At 46.6% G+C, this 17710-nt stretch overlaps 2 protein-coding genes across 2 annotated transcripts in view; both read right to left on the reverse strand.

Annotated features, from left to right (window-relative positions):
• Window positions 1-724: 724 nt before the first annotated feature.
• On the reverse strand, window positions 725-3715 carry ly6pge (lymphocyte antigen 6 family member pge). Its single transcript, XM_079363092.1, has 3 exons — window positions 3590-3715; window positions 1907-2023; window positions 725-1664 (listed from the first exon to the last, which is right to left on the reverse strand). Exons 1-3 carry the CDS (start codon window positions 3648-3650, stop codon window positions 1474-1476), a joined length of 369 nt encoding a protein of 122 aa, XP_079219218.1. The 5' UTR covers window positions 3651-3715; the 3' UTR covers window positions 725-1473.
• An 839-nt stretch (window positions 3716-4554) lies between these two features.
• The window catches only part of tacc2 (transforming, acidic coiled-coil containing protein 2), a 53427-nt gene continuing 40271 nt past the window's right edge, over window positions 4555-17710 (reverse strand). Inside the window, exons 11-27 of the mRNA XM_079362096.1 lie at window positions 17145-17180; window positions 15904-15961; window positions 15618-15822; window positions 15327-15376; window positions 15105-15214; window positions 14695-14848; window positions 14262-14402; window positions 13833-13925; window positions 13143-13202; window positions 12461-12517; window positions 11080-11223; window positions 10328-10404; window positions 8897-8940; window positions 6445-6605; window positions 6251-6357; window positions 5621-5741; window positions 4555-5462 (exon numbers count right to left, since the gene is read on the reverse strand). Coding sequence (XP_079218222.1) covers window positions 5397-5462; window positions 5621-5741; window positions 6251-6357; window positions 6445-6605; window positions 8897-8940; window positions 10328-10404; window positions 11080-11223; window positions 12461-12517; window positions 13143-13202; window positions 13833-13925; window positions 14262-14402; window positions 14695-14848; window positions 15105-15214; window positions 15327-15376; window positions 15618-15822; window positions 15904-15961; window positions 17145-17180 — 1684 coding nt within the window. The 3' untranslated portion in view covers window positions 4555-5396. The remainder of the gene's footprint in view (window positions 5463-5620; window positions 5742-6250; window positions 6358-6444; window positions 6606-8896; window positions 8941-10327; window positions 10405-11079; window positions 11224-12460; window positions 12518-13142; window positions 13203-13832; window positions 13926-14261; window positions 14403-14694; window positions 14849-15104; window positions 15215-15326; window positions 15377-15617; window positions 15823-15903; window positions 15962-17144; window positions 17181-17710) is intronic.

Raw genomic sequence — 17710 nt, forward strand, 5'->3', positions numbered from 1 at the left:
GTCATCACTCCGACAGACGCCACTCTGATGTCTTCTGCACGTCTCCTCGTACACGCTGCATCCTGAGAGCAGCTGCTCCATCACACCTGTTGGGGTTTTTTTCTGTTTGCAAACATGGCAGATACAGAGCTTTAAATCCTGCTGTTGTGTAACTTCATTCGCTTGAAAAAGATCCTTTGATTCCAAGTAATTACTGTGAAATCAAACCGAAGATTTCATCATGATTAAACCTGTGTTTTGAAATCATGTAAACAACATTTAATTAGATACGTTCGTACATTTAGTATGAATTAAAGTGGATATTAAAGCGTGTGGGCTGCACGGCGGGGAAAAGCGTAATGGATGGATCAAAGAGTGACCGTTGGAGCTTTTCTGCTGAGTCAGAACAAACTGAGGGATCGTCTGTCATGGTCGTGATTTCTCAGGACGATAACAAGTTTACACATAATCCAGAATATAAAAAATAAACATCGGCTGTCTGCTGAGGAATGAGGTTAATTAGGACGACCACAAGTTCACTGTGACCTTAACCTTTGACCTTTTCAATCTGTTCAGTTCATAGTTCTGAAGTTCAGATCGTTTTTCAGATAATAAATGAAAATTTCATAACATGAGTTCCAACAAAATCACACAATAAACAGAATGAGATATCCGTCAATCACTGGAAATAGTTCATTTTTATTCATACATCTATATATATGTATATATAAATACAGCAGCCGTTTGTCTCAGGCGACCCTCCCGTGAGGTGGGCGCAGTTTAGAAACTCGGTAACTCTCAGACTTCAAACACAGTGGATTAACGCCATCAGCACCTGATCACATGCATGTTATGGGCTTAGGTGGATTTGTGGTGTGTGAGAAGCGTTTTCACGAGACCTTCTGAAATGTCTCTCACACACACTCGGCTCGTCAGATGTGTGATTGACAGGTGGGAGGCTGTCAGGATGTTACGACAGAGCTGATTGAGCGCTTGGTGCCATTTTTAGCCTCAGAAACATCTGCTGCCACACGGAAATAATTGGGTGGTTTGATAGAACGGATTGAAGTAAAAAAAAAAAAAAAAAAGCAAAACTTGGATTTGAAAGTGATTAGAAAGCACCACAGAGACTTTTGTTCCTATTATCCACTATTTTCACAGATTTCGCTCTGAACCTTGGAACAGAAATTCACAAATCTAACAAGCATGTTTTCCTCAAATATCAACCGACTGCCTTTGAACAACACTTCCCTTATCATCCTTTTTAGTTATTGGCTTAGTGAAATCCATTAAAAGATGCATCTACTTGAGAACAGCTTAGTGGATCCGATCCAACACACTCGCACCCTGAGCTCTCCTGCAACAATAATAAGGTGAAATCAAAGCGAACGGCGTGCAGAATGAAATCAGGCGGGATTCTTTGGCATAACTGGAGTCAGCTCCGAAGCAGGCGTAGATCTTTTCTTGCAGGCATGATGACATCGAGCTGGTTGTCTACTTGAAGAAGCTGCAGAGCAACAGAGGCAGCAGCAGCAGGTAATTGAGTCCTGGCAGGCGTGAAGCGAGGCTCGTCACATTGCAGTCGTCGCTGTAGCAGCAGTGCACTCGGACACCTGGAGACCTGTAGCCCTGACTGTTGGCCTGGCTGCAGAAAGACTTGTAGGAGCACGACTTCATCACGCCACCTGACAATCAGACGGAAACAGGAGCCAGTTAGGAAGGTTTAGCAGCTGGAGAAACTGTACAATGAACGCACGGCGTCCTCATTAGAGATTGGTGGAGAAGGATGAGCAAAGCGCTTCATTTCCTTAAAAGCCTCAGACCCCCCTCTGAGTGAGGGGGGTCTGAACACACACACTGAACACACACACACTGGAAGGATATCCAGTCAAGCAAAGGTCAGCTTCACTGTCACTGCTGGACTCACTGTCATGGCCGACGACCACAGCGCAGGCGTCAGAGTAGCTGGGGCAAGATTTGGACCCTTGGCGGTTGCAATCGTTGTTGTTGGAGCCCATGCAGGTGTAACAGTTCAGAGCTTCAGCTGAGGGACACAGAAAAGAAATGCTGCTGAAGCACAGACTCAGACTCGACTGCATCCCAGCAGCTCAACATGTCACAACACAGTCGAAGGTTTTAAGCTTTTTTCATAGTTATAAATTAATCTGATACACCTGAATACTTAATTTTAAAGCAAATGAATGTAAGAGAAATCTTATTAAGCAAGGCTAACTTCCAACTGGAGTGCAATTACCAGAACACAAATACATCCAGTTTTCCTTTTGTTCATATTGACCAGTAGAATTGATCAGTTTATGACACTAATTGTGTAATTTGTCTCTTTAAGGTTGAAAAAAAAAGAAAAATGCATCGACTTTCATGCAGAAATAAAATGTTGTAAAAGTCACTTCTGACACATTTGTCCTTTTAAGACATTTAGAGACATCAGTCCAAGTGGTTCCCATGACAACAAGCTACAGCCGCCCTGGCAGAGAAAAGTATGAAATACGTTGATGCAGATCTTTAAAACTGATTCACCACAGTTAAGTTAAACTCATCATGTTTCTCTCTTCCTTTCGCTGAAATAATGAGACAAGACTCTGATTTCACTCGTGCATCTTTGTGACCTTCAGCTCAAGCTTCAGGAGCTCACAACTTTCTGATGTTTCCCTGAAGTCCTCCAGAGGAAGGAGCTGTTCCTTCAGACGTAGCTGACCTTTGAAACATCATTTAAACGCTTCCTTTTCTAAAAAAACGTCTCGGAAATTGTAGAATGTCCCGTCAGAAACAGCCTTTAATGCTGCTTTCTTAAGAGGATCAAACAGAGAGCTGCTCTTATAGGAATCACCGACGGCATCAGACAAACTCTTTGTAGACACCTCATGTCTCGGCTGTCAAAAAAAAAAAAAAACCTCCAGGAACCCTTCGACCTGCGTTTCATCTTTCAGGTATGATGGAGGGAAGACAAAAAAAGTTTTGATAGGAGAACTCCAATCAAAGCAGCAAAACAACTTAAGGAGGCGAGGCGGTCAGAAACACACAAGCACGACTCCAACAGTGACACAAAGAGAACAACAAAAACAGCGTTTCCTGCATGAATTTAAATAATTGATCTCATTCATTTGCTTTTATTTGCCCCCCTCTGTACTGACATGGCAAGGCAAAGGCCCCCTGCTGTTTTTGCAGTTGACCCCAGTCTATCCCTGCACAGCACAGCCGCTCCATCACATGCTGTAAGTCTTAGCCTGCAGGCCTATTAAGAGATTAGCTGCTGGGATTGCACGCTGGTTACAGAGGAGGATGACAGACTGCGGGGGAGACAAAACGCAGATGAATTAGACGCAGAAATGAGCAGCAATTAGAACGCCAGACGTGAATTATAAAGCTTCACTGGAAGAGCTCAAGAGCTGCAACTCTTTGACTCAACAATGATTCGCCGTCTTTGATTCTTGCATCTGAGAAATCAAACAAAGTCTTGGAAGTTGAAGAGTGGGAAAGGAAGGTAACCTGGAAGGAGACAGCGACCACATCTGAACGACAGGTGGACAACAGTCAGAACAGAGATCTGACCGGGGGGGGGGGGGTCATAGGAAATGAAATCTGTCCTTACTGTTGGTCGCCAGCAGAGTGAAAGAAAGCAGCAGCAGTGGACAGTACTGGTCAGCTCTCATGGTGCCGTCGGTCCTCCGTCGTCCTGATCAGACGAAGAAAAGCAGGTTGTTTGCTCCTGAAAGCCCCCCGAGCTTAATCTGAGGTATCCCTCCTTCACTGACCACCAGATTAACACCCCCTCAACAGGGACCCCTCAGCTCTGTGCTGCTCCCTCAGCATGGATGAGCAAAGAGAACGCTGGCCAGCCTTCATCCCGCACCTTTCACCTCTGCTCTGGCCACGCCCCCCACCCTGGAGCCCCGCCCTCCCTGTAACCACCTGGTCCAGCCTTTACATCATCCTGCTGCTGCTGCTGCTGCTCGAGCGGTCACTACGAAACTAACCTGTAAACGGCTCTGTGACCCTGAAGGTGTCCACTTAATTTATTTAATGCCAGACGAGATTACTGAAGGATAAGGATCAGGCTGTACGTGACTCACAACGCTCAACGCAAAGTCTGGACGCTTTGATTGACTTTTTCAGACCCCTTTAACTGTCCACTTTTAACTGTAACATCTTTATAAGTTATTTTACTTTATTTCTGCCTGATGAGAGAGGGAAGGGCTGAGTTCAGACACTTCCTCGCCCCTAAGGTGGAGGTCAGAGCAGGCCGTCCGTGAACGAGGATGGCGGTAGTTGTGGGGCCGACACAGTCCGACAGAGACAAGTCAGATCACCTCGTACTTTGTTTTATTGAAATGTATTCAACATGAAGTCATTACTGGCAGGTAGTATTTTTAAAAGCATCAGGGCATCATTATATTATATTACCTGTGTGTCAAGTTTCCTGAAACAAAGGTCATGGTGAGATTTCCCAAAGTGACATTTTTCCCGGCTCATTTTCCATCACGTGTGATATTCTCACGTCACGTGGAAGCCAGAGAGGTGGAGCATGCGAGGAAGGAAGGAAGCAGACCCGGCGTGTCGTATTGCCATCTTTTATTGCACTTTGTAAGCAGACGCTGTACAGGAGCTGTGCAGAGAAGATTTCTTCTTGTGTGACACAAACGACCAACATCCAAAATTAAATTACTCCTGGTCACAACGGAATACAGTCACGATTAGTTTGCTTTATATCAAAATAAAATCCCAAATATAAGTCCCACGATCTCATCGAGAAAGCTACGATAAGTATGACAATTATCTACAAGGTTACGTGAGGGGAGCGGCCGGGCGTCGGAACAACTTTTAAAAAATGAAGCAGAGGAATCTTTTTCATACTTTTGCTACAGTACACTATATACAAACGTTAAGGTTAACAGGTCGTTGCTTCTCTCACATGCAGGAGGTTGTTGTGATCGTTTGTGTTCTCTTCGTGGTGCGTCGATATTTAAGACTGAATCTGGTTTTTTCAAAGTGTCCGTCTCTCGTGTGAAGAGGAAACTCGTGGAGCAGGTAAACAGTCTTCTCCCTCAGTGGCTGTCATGGCAACGTCATAGATCATTTAACCCACAGACAACGCTCTCATGTGCTCATCACCATACACACACTCGCACACATTTATAATCAGTGATATCATACATTTTCTAAAAGGTGAAAGCAGACCCCTGGTACAGTACAGAACACTGACACATCAAAAATGTACAGAGTGATTAAGAGGAGCGTCTTCATGGGGATCCTTCACGCACAGTCAGAAGAAAAAAATCAAGCCGCATCTTTGTCTTTTAAAGTCCGTAAAGTCCTCGGGAGTGTGGAAAAGGTAACTTGTTTTAACTCTGCTTCATTTGGTTCGGAGTTCGAGGTTTGGCTGGAGCGCCGCGAGGCCGCTAACTCTTCCCCATCTTGGCGATCAGCTCGTCACAGATCTTCGTCAGCTCCTCGATCTCTTTGTTCTGGAAAAAAAAAAAAAAAGAGTTTTTCTGAATTTATCACCTGAAGAAGACCAGTTTATACGCTTTAAAGGAGCAGTATGTAACTCTGACACCTAGTGTTTAAAATGGGTACTGCAGTCTAAATTCTAAACATTACAGAGAGGGAACAGCGGACTGACCTTCTGCTCCAATGTTCGCTCCAGAGAGTCCACCTTCATCTGCTCCTTCCTCACGCTGGCCTGGTACGCGGCCTGCTCCTGCTTCGCCTTGATTCGCACCTGGGCGATCTCTGAATTAGCCCTGAAATCAAAGCAGTGACATCATGAGAACCAAGAGTCCTTATTAAACCACCTACAGCACATGGTCTGAAGTGGAGTGGGAAAAGGCTTTCAAGGCAAGAGGTTTGTATCAACATTAGATTTCATATATATTTACAGGATGATGGGTGATAAGTTCTTCCATAAAAAATTACACCATGCGTGTCTGCATGTATTAGAACTATGCACATCAGGAGGAGAGTGCGTGCATGGAGGGCAGGAGTTTTTGTCTTGTGCAATCTTTCCCGAGTCGACGCAGGTGAGGGAGCAGGAAACTGCGCTGCTTGCATTTCCATGTGGAAAAAAATGTTGTTCCAGGTGTAAGAAAACGTCTGTGTGACGTCAGAAGAACTTTTATTACTTCCACACACAGAGAAAAGTTTGAGTTTAGAAATAAATCTTGTAGAGAAGTGGATATGCTGACGTATTTCAGCCTGACATTGTGTGAATTTGTGGTTCTATGATGTAAATATGAAATGATAGGAGTCTGACCTGTCGAGTTTCTCCTCTGCGTGGATCTTCAGGGCTTGATAGCGCTGCTCCTCCTTACGCACTCTGGACAGATACTCCTGAGCACATTTCTTCAGAACCTCTTCGTTCTAAAACCCATTCAAACAGAACACTTGTAATTCCTCACCAGAAGGGGCACGACGCAGCAGAGATCTACAGCAGAGACGTTAAGTCACCTTTCTGTAGCCCTCCAGGACATCTTTCATCTTCTCGTAACGTCTGAAGAGGTCGGCCAGAGACTTTTCCACTGAGTTGAGGTCGGAGAGTGCCTGGTCCTTCTCCATGATCAGCTGCTGGATGGTGTGATGGGAGAGAGACTTCTCCTTCTGGTCATCCTCTGGTGGATACACACACACACACACACACACACACACACATCAGATCATCAGCGTGTGCACTGAAGGATGAAAACCCAAAGAGAACATACAGCCAAATCTCTTATTTTTACCCACAGTAATAACAAGTCATTTCTGGTTGTTTTCTCCTGACGTTGACTTTATGTCCTTCTCTGCATAAACGTCTGTGCACATTTAATACTGATGAAGCGATGGCGTAAATATCGGCGTCCCAGAGTTGCAAAAGCACGGCAGAAGCTCCACATACACACTGTCAGACATGCACACACACACACACACACACACACACACACACACACACACAGCCTCGCTGGCTCTGCTGAAACCACGAGGCCTCAGCTTCTACCTTCGCAGAGGTGGGATCACTCCGCCCCTCCCCCCTTTACGACGCCGCATCATTCAGATTAAAGGCGGAACACGACAGGGCGTAAATATCGCTGATTGAAAGCAGCGCCTCGCTCAGCTTCTTTAATTTTCTCACCAGAATAAAGCGAGAATGATTTGAAGTGTCCGTTATTCTTCCACGATGCTAACACGAGAAAACAACAGAAACACTCGTTATTAAAAGGAAGCAGTGAAATGTTTTGCCTGCATGTCCTCTTCGGGCTTCCGTACTAGAGTCTGTCTGATGTAATGACTTATACATACACGCATTAATACAAACAAACATTTGACCTTTGACAATACATCAACATGTAATCATGGTTTAGTATGAGTGTGCAGTATTTACACTTTATGAGAGGATAAATCGATGCAGCATGCAGACAAAAACACGGAACGATGGGAGAGTTCAAAGACTCCTGCAGAGCTAACACTCCAGCCTCTGTCTCATCTGTAGATGTCTTGTTACAGCTCGGGTGTGTAAACCATAAAATAAAACCACTGAGACAAAGCTGGCTCTGCCTCATCGCAAAGCTCCTCCCAGCTTTCCCTTTCCTGTCCTGTCACGAGCTTACGAGTCCGACCTGCTCAGCTCGCTGATTCTGCAGGAAATACTTTCCAAGATGTGCAAAAAAGAGCTGAGCGTTCTCTGCAGTCTATGCACATCACAAGATCCGTTCACATGCTAACCACCCTTTGACTTTTCCACAAAGTTTGTTTGATAAGAAAGGAAGTATTTAAGCATCAAATAAAAGCTATCTGATGTGCTAACTCTAAGTAGCTCAAACTTAATGTTCTTCATACATTAGTATTTGAGTTCATATCTTCATTTGTAATATTTCTGTTTCTATTACCTGCCTTAAATTGAAGCTATGTCAGTCAGTATTTCTTGACTCTAGCAATCCAACATCCAGATATTTTTTTTTAATAGGGCTGATTACAAATTCAGCTAAAGGCAAATTTTAATTTAGATTTGTCGAGTCTAAAGGTGAGAAACCCCCTCAGAGGACGGATGTTGTTGTGCATCACTGCGGTCGAGTGGTTGGATGCCAGTTTGACAGCATACATACATTTTGATCTCCATTTTCCAGATCAATGCACTGCCAAACCTCACCACTCCGACGAGATGCTAACACCAACATGCTAACTGTGCTTGTTTACATCCAGGGAGTAGAGCTTTTACGACAGCTTGGCTGGAAAATGTAAAGAATCCTTCCGACCGTGAGATCTAGATGCTTCACATACAGGATGAAAATCAACAAAACGCACAAACAAAGATCAGTGAATGAGATGAAGAGAAGGAGCACGTCTGCTCCCCCCTCTCTGACGGACGGGTGGAAAGGTGTGAGCTGAAGGACAACGCCGCGTTACTCACCTGGCATGCCTGTCAGGGTTATCAAACAGTGAGGGGCAAAGATGGGAGCAGAAAAGAAAAGAAGGGACTGTGTTAAGTCAAGCTGGGAGGGTGAAAGAGCCGAGTGTTAGACAGAAGCAGAGACAGCTTGTTCCGTTTTGTGACGGTGCTTTTAATGAGTAACAGCTGCAGAAAATCAAATGTTCAGGAGAGCAGGTGGATGAGCGCGGGAGTTATGCAGACAGTGAACCTGCAGCAGGATTGAATGAGTCCAGAGGAGCTGGACAGGAGCGTGCAGAGGTGAGCACGTCCACCCTCCGGAGACGTCAGGCTTCAGTTCAAGTCGAGCATGAAAGTGAGCACACAGCAAAGCTCGCTCGTGTCAGAGGATAAAAAAAACCTTTACAGGATATTTATGCTCAGTCAATAGGCGCTGCAGTGGTGGTAGAAGTTTGAGTGAAAGTAAAAAAAAAAAAAAATCATCAAACTCAGGGCAACACGCTCAGGTTTGTAATGACCTTTGACCTTTGGACTCACCTATCATCTGAGCAATCGTCTTCTCATACTCTGCAACGATCCTCCTGTGGAAGACAAGATGCAAACTGTCAGGATGATGGAAGAGTTGATATCAGGACAACAGAAACTTTCAGAGAGCCAATCAGAACGCTCCCTCTCATAGCAACTGTTGCTGGGCTACTTCCTGTTCCTCTGGAGGTTCTCCGCATGGCTCTGTCGCATTAATTAATGCTGCTGTGATTGTGCACATATCTCTCAGCCGTGTCGCCGACGCTTAGAGGACCCCTCGCTCCAGACGTGGTCACTGATGGCGTCCAGGGGTCAAGGTGAGACGGCTAGCAGCTAGCATTAGCCAACATCACATTTTAAATGATTTTAACACGTTTTTAGGGATTTTGAGTTTTGAGTATCTCTGTTCCTGGTTTAAAAATGTGGAGTAGCTTTAGTTTGACGTATCCTCGAATGTAATCTCTTTATTCCTTCATTAATCTGAACCCTGCATCCAGTTTCCCCTTTAAGTCTTCTTTCCAGAAGTTCCCCCCCGGCCCTCAAAGACAACAGGCGTCTCAGTCCAATAGGAAGCCTGGTTTTGGTTAAAGCAGGTTGCCAGAGGTAAGAGGATTGATTAGCCGTGCCTCCCCCTTAGCCTCTTAGCTCGTCCTTATCCTGAGCCCAATCAGTCAAATGAAGTAAGCTCTCTCTTATCCACACTATCTGAGCCGCAGCCAGCTGGCCCCCACCCACCACCTGCTGACAGACAACAACAAACATCTCCTCCTCCACCAACCCCGATTATGAGCCGTTTGTTGGACTAACGACGGTGAGCCGTCTGCCCAAATATGAATGGAGTTAATCCCCAATTTTTTTTGAGCTGCTGTCAGGCAACAGGCGGCGTATAATCCAAATGAAAGACGCTTCGAAACGACATGTTTGACATCATTAAACACTGTCATGAATCATTCAGCAGGCCGGATGTCCCGCAGGTCGGTCAGGACTCATCATGTGGAGCCAGCATGTCGAACTTCAGGGCTCATTTTTGACAGCAAGTGGACTTTTTAAAAAGCAGCTGAGCAGAGCTTTCCCGTCGTGCTTTTATAAATCTGTTCTTTTGTATTTTTATTTTTTTTTTGCAGTTTCTTCTTTTAAATCTCTTCCTAAAACACTTTTAAAGACACGCTTTTATAAAGATCCTGTTGTAGTATTTTTAACTCGTGATCTTACGTAATATTTCAGCAAACACGTTTCATCTAAACTACTCTTCTTCTCTCCGCCACACTCGAGTAAAACTAAGTAAGCAGGTCTCCGTCCAGTGTGGCACGAGAGCGAGTTAAATTATTAAGAGGCTAAACGGTGATAATAGGAGGAGTCTTAAAAAAGACTGTGGGCATTAGGACGGAGAACAATGAGACGTAAACACATGCACAGGTGTCAAACGTGAGGTGGGACTCTTACCTCATCTCCACCACCTCCTGCCGGCTGTCCTCATACTTCCTCTGCCACTCCAGCACTTCCTTCTCCTTCGACACGATCTAAGAGCAGAAATAAAACTACAACGTGAGGTTGAGATGTTGAAGTTAGCACTTTTAAAAGGTTCCTGATCCCGACCTGACTGAGAGAAGGCAGCAGGATATGATCAGGAGAATTCACCTGGAGCCAGTGGGAGGGGGTGGTGACCTTTATTCACCAACATATATAGAAATACTGAGGAGTGCAGATGTGAAAACAGCTTGACTGTCCTTTTGTCTCCTCTCTTTAATGATTTAATTTTTTGTCATTTTTTCATGGCTTGATTTAAAGCTCGCGTGAGAAGATTTTAGATGATGAGAATAAAACGCCGACGCCTTGAAATGACCAACACAAGCGAAAACGTGGCCATCAGCGAGAAGATTTCTTTCCCCTTTAAAAGACCTTTCTGATGCCTGTAGATGCTGCTGCAGGTTAGGTCACAGATGAGGTGCTTAACAAAGCAGTGAAGTTTCTGAAAGGACAGCTTGAAGAGACGTCCCATCAGGAGACACTTCTTATGATGCCCCGGATGAGAGGAGGAAGCACACAGCTCCTCACTCCTCCTCTCTGTTGTTTGGGCTTCCTGCTTTTCTGTCTCAGCTCTCTAATGTTTCCTTCTCACTGAACTATATCCAAAAACATGAATTCAAATCCTGCCAGTGCTCAGTGATAAACAAAGAGAAGCATATCGGGGGTACCTCCTCCCGTGCGATTCCCAGCGAGTGGTCCAGCTCTCTGGGCAGGTGCGGGCTCTCCCCCTCGATGTAACTGGTGTTGCTGGTCCTGGTGTACAGGGAGTTCTTGGACACAGCGCTCTCCACGGGCGAGGACAGATCTCTGTGCTGCTTCCAGGGAACGAAGGACAGGAGGGACATGAAAGGAAACATAATCGGTTAAAAGCCAGACGACGTTTCAGATGGCACGCCGTCACCCTCACAGCCAGGACATCTGAAGCCAAATCGCACGGCAGCATCAAACTATCAAAATGTACCACGCAGCAAAATCAGTATGTAAATGAGGCAGGCTCGGGGATGCTCCTGAAGACGGGGTCAGCAGCACACGCATGATTGGATGAAACCGTCTTCATTGCCACAGTATAAGCCAAGTGATTTGGCTGATGCTGCCCCCCAGCTGAGCGCTCACAATCACCGGCTCCCTGCAGGAGCTCGGGTGTGATCGGGTCCAGGCGGTGCAGCCGCTGATACAGGAGCATCATGTACGGGGGGAGGGGGGGACGGGGGGGGGGGGACTCGTGTTAGTTTTATGTTAAAGCTTTTAAACATAGAAAACCCGTCTTACCTGTTCAAGCACGATTCTTAGTTTAAAGTGCAGCCTGGTACAGTGTGATCCTGTTCTCTAAACTATTCTGACTCTGAAGTGAAAGCTTGTGTCTCCTGCAGCCAATCAGAGAAACACAACCAGCGATAGGCCATAACCAATCAGACGATCTTTATTCGTGCACCTCTTTTGTTCTGTTAAAACTCTGCTCAGAAAGAAGGTTCAGTCATCCTTAAGAGAGCCAGATTATAGGAGGATCTGATTACAGACTGGGGGGGGCACACCAGGGACACGCAGAAAGATCCACTGATCGGAGGATAAGAGAGTGAGTTTTTAGAGAAGTTAATAATGCGGCTTTCACACAAGCACAAAACTCCTGAACACGTTTTTTCTCTGAGAGAGAGAGAGAGAGGACGGCTGACGGAGTCAGGGCGAGAACGATTGGACAATGACGTTCAGAAAAAGGAGCCAAAGGTCGGACTAAGGCGTCTGCACATGGGCCGTACAAACCAACCGCTGGACCACCTGACCTTATCCCAGAATTCCTGCCGACCCACTAGTACAGTTTCCGTGTTCGGACGAGAGGAGTCGGAAAATCCGACGCGAGCGAGAAGGAACGAGTGGAGACGTTTGTAGCAGGAGAAGTCTGCATGGAAGTGTCCGAGAGATTTCAGGAGCCCGCGTGTGAAAACAGCGTTAGTGAACACGGGGTTAGACGGTAAGGTTAGCCTGTTGTTAACAGGGAGGATGGGCTTACCTCCCACCTCGGGTTTTTATACAGATAATATGTCCAAAGCTTACTGTGCTGTCAGAGCTCTGTCCTAAAGAGACAATCCCCAAGACATCCCCAAAAAATGCCTGCAACACAAATTGGATTCAAGAAAAACTCCATGAGTATCCTCACTGGCTTCTTCGCTGTACGAGGAGAATAATGTGCTGACTGCAACAAAAAAAAAAAAAAAAGCAACCCCATCCAACTATCCTGTTTCAAACATTTTAGCAACGCTTGCAGAAGTCTTTAGAGCAGAACCATCCAGACTTTAAGACTCTTCATGTGAGCAAAGACGGGGGAAGTCAAGGTACCAAGAAGTGTAAAAACAACAGGAGGGACTCTAGCTACGACAGCAGTCAACACATCTCACTATCAGGGACATGTTGTGGTCTCAGTCGGATCTACAGGAGTTGTTTCACACAGTGCAGTCTGCAGGTGTTCAGACACTTCTTTCAGTTTTGTGCTCAACCACGAGGCGGGGCAGAACATTTGGAGGCATTTCCATCCAAACTGGGGCGACTTAGTCTGCAGCACAAACGTGTTTTGGAAGTGTCCATTAAAGGGCTTCAATCGTGTTTCAAAGCTCAGAACTTTGGTTGTTTAAACGGAGAGACACAAACTGAAGAAAGGGTCTCAACCCCCCCGCCACGGACTGCCCTGTGGTTGGATTAGGGCGAGGATGTATCACAGGGGGTTAACTGTTACTCTTACTTTGAGTAAAGGTGAACCGTTGATATTCCACCGACGGTTGCTGGGTTTCTTGAGACGAGACTGTAAAGTGTTTGGGACAACATCGTGAGACACAGAAGGACAACGAGGCGCCCGAGCTGTTTTCCACTTTACCGCACAAAAACCCCAAACCAGTCCAACATCCTACAAAACCGACTCCCCACACCTACCTGCTGTTTCTGTTTGTTAGTGTCGTTAGTCTGAGGAATGGCACCGAATCACCAAACAGGAATGTGACTGGGGATTTCATAAGCATGTAAGATGTTCTAACAAATCCTCAGCTGCAGATGTCAGGTCATTGCCCAGTCACATTCATGCTCACGTACGCCTCTGAGGGACAGGCAACATGCATGAGCCACCTGGGAGAGCTCGATGCTAGTTAGCGCGGGGAGCTGGACGCATCAAGCCATGTTAGAGATTTCATATGGGGGGGGGGGGGGGGGGGGGGGCTGAAGGGGAGCAGGACCGCAGATGAAGAGGTGCAGCTGCCATGAGTTCACAGTCACACTCAGGATGGTGCGTTTAAGAGGGGAGGACGAGGCAAGCGGAGACACACTCATGCTCCCACACACCTGCTCACACACACACACACGCACACACACACACACACACACACACACACACACACACGCACACGCTTGCTTACAGCAGGTGCAGGACTCAACGCAGTACCTGGGGGGTTACAGTGGAGAGGGAGGGGCACTGAGAGATGTGTTTGGCTACCTGCAGTGCCTCTATCCTCAGGGCAGCAAGCACCAGCTCCTCCTGGGCCGCACACATCATGGGGTGGGGGTTTGGGGGGGGGGGGGGTTCACAGGGGGTGGGGGAAAGGTTGGTTGCGGCCCAAGGATGAGAGAGCAAAGGGAAACATAAAAAGATTTAAGTTGTGCGCGTACATTTCACACACAATCTATTTCACCCAATAAAGCCTAAAAAAAAAAAAAAAACTGCAACTGAAGAGGAAACAGGAGGAAGAATGGAGAGAAACCAGGATGTAAAAAGAGACAATGAGACAACACACAATCACATGTGAGTGCTGCAGGTGGAGGAAAGCCCTGGAAGGTTTACACAGAGGGGTCATGTGAGGTCTTGAGAACACACCTGTAGTTTTTGGGCGAATGCGGTGGGGTTGGTCTCGGCCAGGTCGGACTCCAGGTACTGCAGGGGGTCATCGCACTCCTGCAGCCTGTCTAACAGGGCCGGAGCCGGAGCAGGGGCCTCCACGGGGCCTTGGCTAGGGGGCTACAGGGGGCACCGGGAGGATTAGGCAGAGGGCAGGGAGGAGGGGTCAGGGGTCAGCAAGGCAAAGCAAGCGCTGAGTGTTTGAGTGGCAGCAGTGGGAGCTGAGTCACTGAGATAAATCTGATGTGGCGCAGAGGCTATGTGTTATCAGTGACACGGCTGGACTGATGGCGCTCGCTCTGGAGGGCTGGGTCATGGAGTACAATGATGATGATGATGTAGATGTTACAAAATAAAAGCGGGCAGATTCTCCTAACACACAGAAGTGGCTGATTGGACGCGTTCGGCTCACCTGCTCGTCCCTCTCTGCGCTCTGCGTTCGGCTCAGCGACTCGCTCTCTCTCTTCCTGCCCTTGTCCCCTGCAGAGCCCTCGGGGCCGGGCCGCGTGCTCAGCACCGGCATCTTCATACCCGCTGTGATCTGGGCCTCCATCTCCTCAAAACTCCTGCACAAGAGAGAGAGAGAGAGAGAGAGAGAGGGAGAGGGAGAGTGACACGGCTTTAAGTGGACTGCGCATGACTGATGGCTGTGTTCATGAGAAAATGCTTGAGCAGAATTTACGATGCAGTTTTAAGTCATCATGATTCAGTTAATCGAGTCGTGTATACACCACGAGTAAGATTTAAACATAAAGTAATCTTGGTGTGAGGGCTTTATGGGTCTAATGCCCTGAACGTCTAGTGAAGTGGAGTGTGTTGTACCCCGTGCAGGGAGAGCTGGGCTCCGATCCGTGCTCCTGCCGATTCTTGGTTAAGCTGTCCGATACAGAGTCCAGCTTCAGGTACAGAGACGGCTTCTTCACAGACAGCGGCTGCACGACACACAGGAGATCAGAGCCGAGATGAATGAGTCTGATATGATAAAAATATACCTCTGTGATAAAAAATGAAGAATGCAGGCGCTATGAAACAGGAAATACTCACAGGCGAAGAGGAGCCGATCTTCTCCATGTACTCGATTTCATAGTCTTGTGCTGACGCAGAAAGAAAAAAACAAAATATGAAACGAGATAGAAAAAGAGTTTTCAGCCCTGAGAGTTTAAATCAGAGCGGTCCTTTCTCTCCACGTCGGACCCAGGTGAGCGGAGCTGCACAGCCTCTGGCCCCTCTGGAGGTCAGAAGGGAACCACGACAAACATCTAAAGAACAGAGTCGACGTCTGCTGGATATAATAATGCATCCAGAGATTATCGTTGAAGTGCCTTTGAGCCTCACCTGGAGCCTGATGAGGAAGGCTGCTCTCGTTGACAAAGGAGGTGAGGTCGCTGGGCAGAGGGAAGTCTTGCTGCTCAGAGTTCAAGTCCGCCTCCATGTCGTCCTGGTTCCACTTGTGACCCGTGGAAGAGGCCAGCTTCTCCTCGTCGGTGGCGTGGTCGTCCTGCGCGTGGAGGGAGGAGGCTTCATCTGCAGGCGAAGGGTCCTGCGACACAAAAGGAGGCGGAGTCAGAGGCGGGAGGGACACAAACACAGGCCGGCGTACGGGAGAGAGATTTATACACACCTGACATACTTCCGACAACGGCGACTTCTTTGGCGAGCGCTTCACTCTGAAAGTATTACTGAGAAGAAGAGAAAAACAATCAGCCATGAAGATCCAGAGTCGCTCAGCGCCTTCAGCTGCCTGCTAACGAGGTAACTTTTATCTGCTACATATCCGAGAAGTGTCTGTAACTGGAGGAATGATAGCATCGAGCTGCAGGAGAGTTTTTTTCTAAGTGAACGACTCAGTGAAGTCTGTGAGTGGCTGCAATGAAAGAAACAGTGGAATTTATTCAAAGAGGATTAAATCTTTTGTGAGCGGCTGCAAAGCCCCGAGCGTTCGTGTAACAACGATATTTTATGAGCACATTACAAGTTTAGCTTTCAAAATGATGCATGAGTAGACAGTGATGATTGTGGAGGTAAAGTAGCAGGTTAGTGAGGATCTCCATTGAAATGTTTGAAATAATCTGTCGGCGGAGGTCCTTGGATTAAGATTAAAATGATTCTCAGCAGATCTGATTCGTCTTATTTTCTGAATTCTGGGCCGGTTCTGAAATACTTTGATTTTGTCCCTGTGCTGCTGCTTCTCTTCCCTGTGTATCCAGAGGCTGAGCATGGCGTCTCAGTGCTGGAGCACCAGGTTACACACTGTGACGTCCTGACCTCTGTCTGCATGTGTGCGCGTGGCAGACAGTGGGCGGAGTCACGAAGGATGCTTAAACTCTCTCAGATCGTTTCTTCATGCGACAGTTGGCTGTTTTTTTTTTTTTTGCATCATGTGATCTTTTTGCATCTCTTTGACTAATTGCTTTTTTTAGGATTCACATAAATGGTAATTTATAATAATAAACGTGCATCACTACTAAAGCATCTTCTTCAGTTACTGTGTGGATTTAGGTTTTTTAACAAGTACCACAAATTGACCACAAGGGGGAGCCAAAGCACCTTCTTTGGCACATTGGTGACCTGACATGAAGAAGATAATAAATCTGATTAAAGTAACTAAAACGATTCATCATTTATTCACTTTTTTTATAGAAACAGGTTTTCAGCAGGGATTGTAAAAGAAACCTTTAATAACTGTAATGTGTGTATGCATGTTAGAAACGTGACATTAAAATGAGCTGGATTTATAAAATGAGTCGAAGGGGGGGTGATGGTTCTGTTAGTCGGAGGAGGAGGGACGACATGCTGCTTTGAGAGGAGCCATGTGAGGTTAAAAGGTCAAACAGGAAGTGGTTGTTTTGCCCCTTTACTTACAACAGACAACACAGAGAAGACACACGTCTGGACTTCCTGTGACGTACGAGAACACACAGACACAGGTGACAGAGAGACAGACAAACAGGAAGAGTAGACACGAGGCCCGCACACAAACACACAACCATCTTAACACAAACATTAAAACAGCAGATATCCAACATCCATCCCGCTTTAGCTGGAGCCCATCCCAGCTCTTACTATAGACAAGAGGCGGGGTTACTGTTCTCCAGCCAATCATAGAGCAGACAACCAGCCACACCCACATTTACACCTACAGTTTAGAGTCAGCAGGTAAGCTAACCAGTATGTGTTTGGACTGTGGGAGGAAGCCAGAGAGAACCCACCTCATGCAGACCTCCTCCTCACTGTGAGGCTCCTGACAGACGGGGATTCAAACCAGCAACCTCCTCCTCACTGTGAGGCTAACCACTGCAGCACCGTGCTTCCAGATATCTAATTCATCCTGAACAGATGCATCATTTGGAAATGACTTTTTTTTCCCCAAGTGAAGTGAAATTCCCTCTGTGTTTGTCATTCTCACTGATGTGCTGATGATTCCTTCA

Source organism: Symphodus melops, assembly GCF_947650265.1.
Source record: "Symphodus melops genome assembly, chromosome: 15".
NCBI classification, from domain to species: Eukaryota; Metazoa; Chordata; class Actinopteri; order Labriformes; family Labridae; genus Symphodus; species Symphodus melops.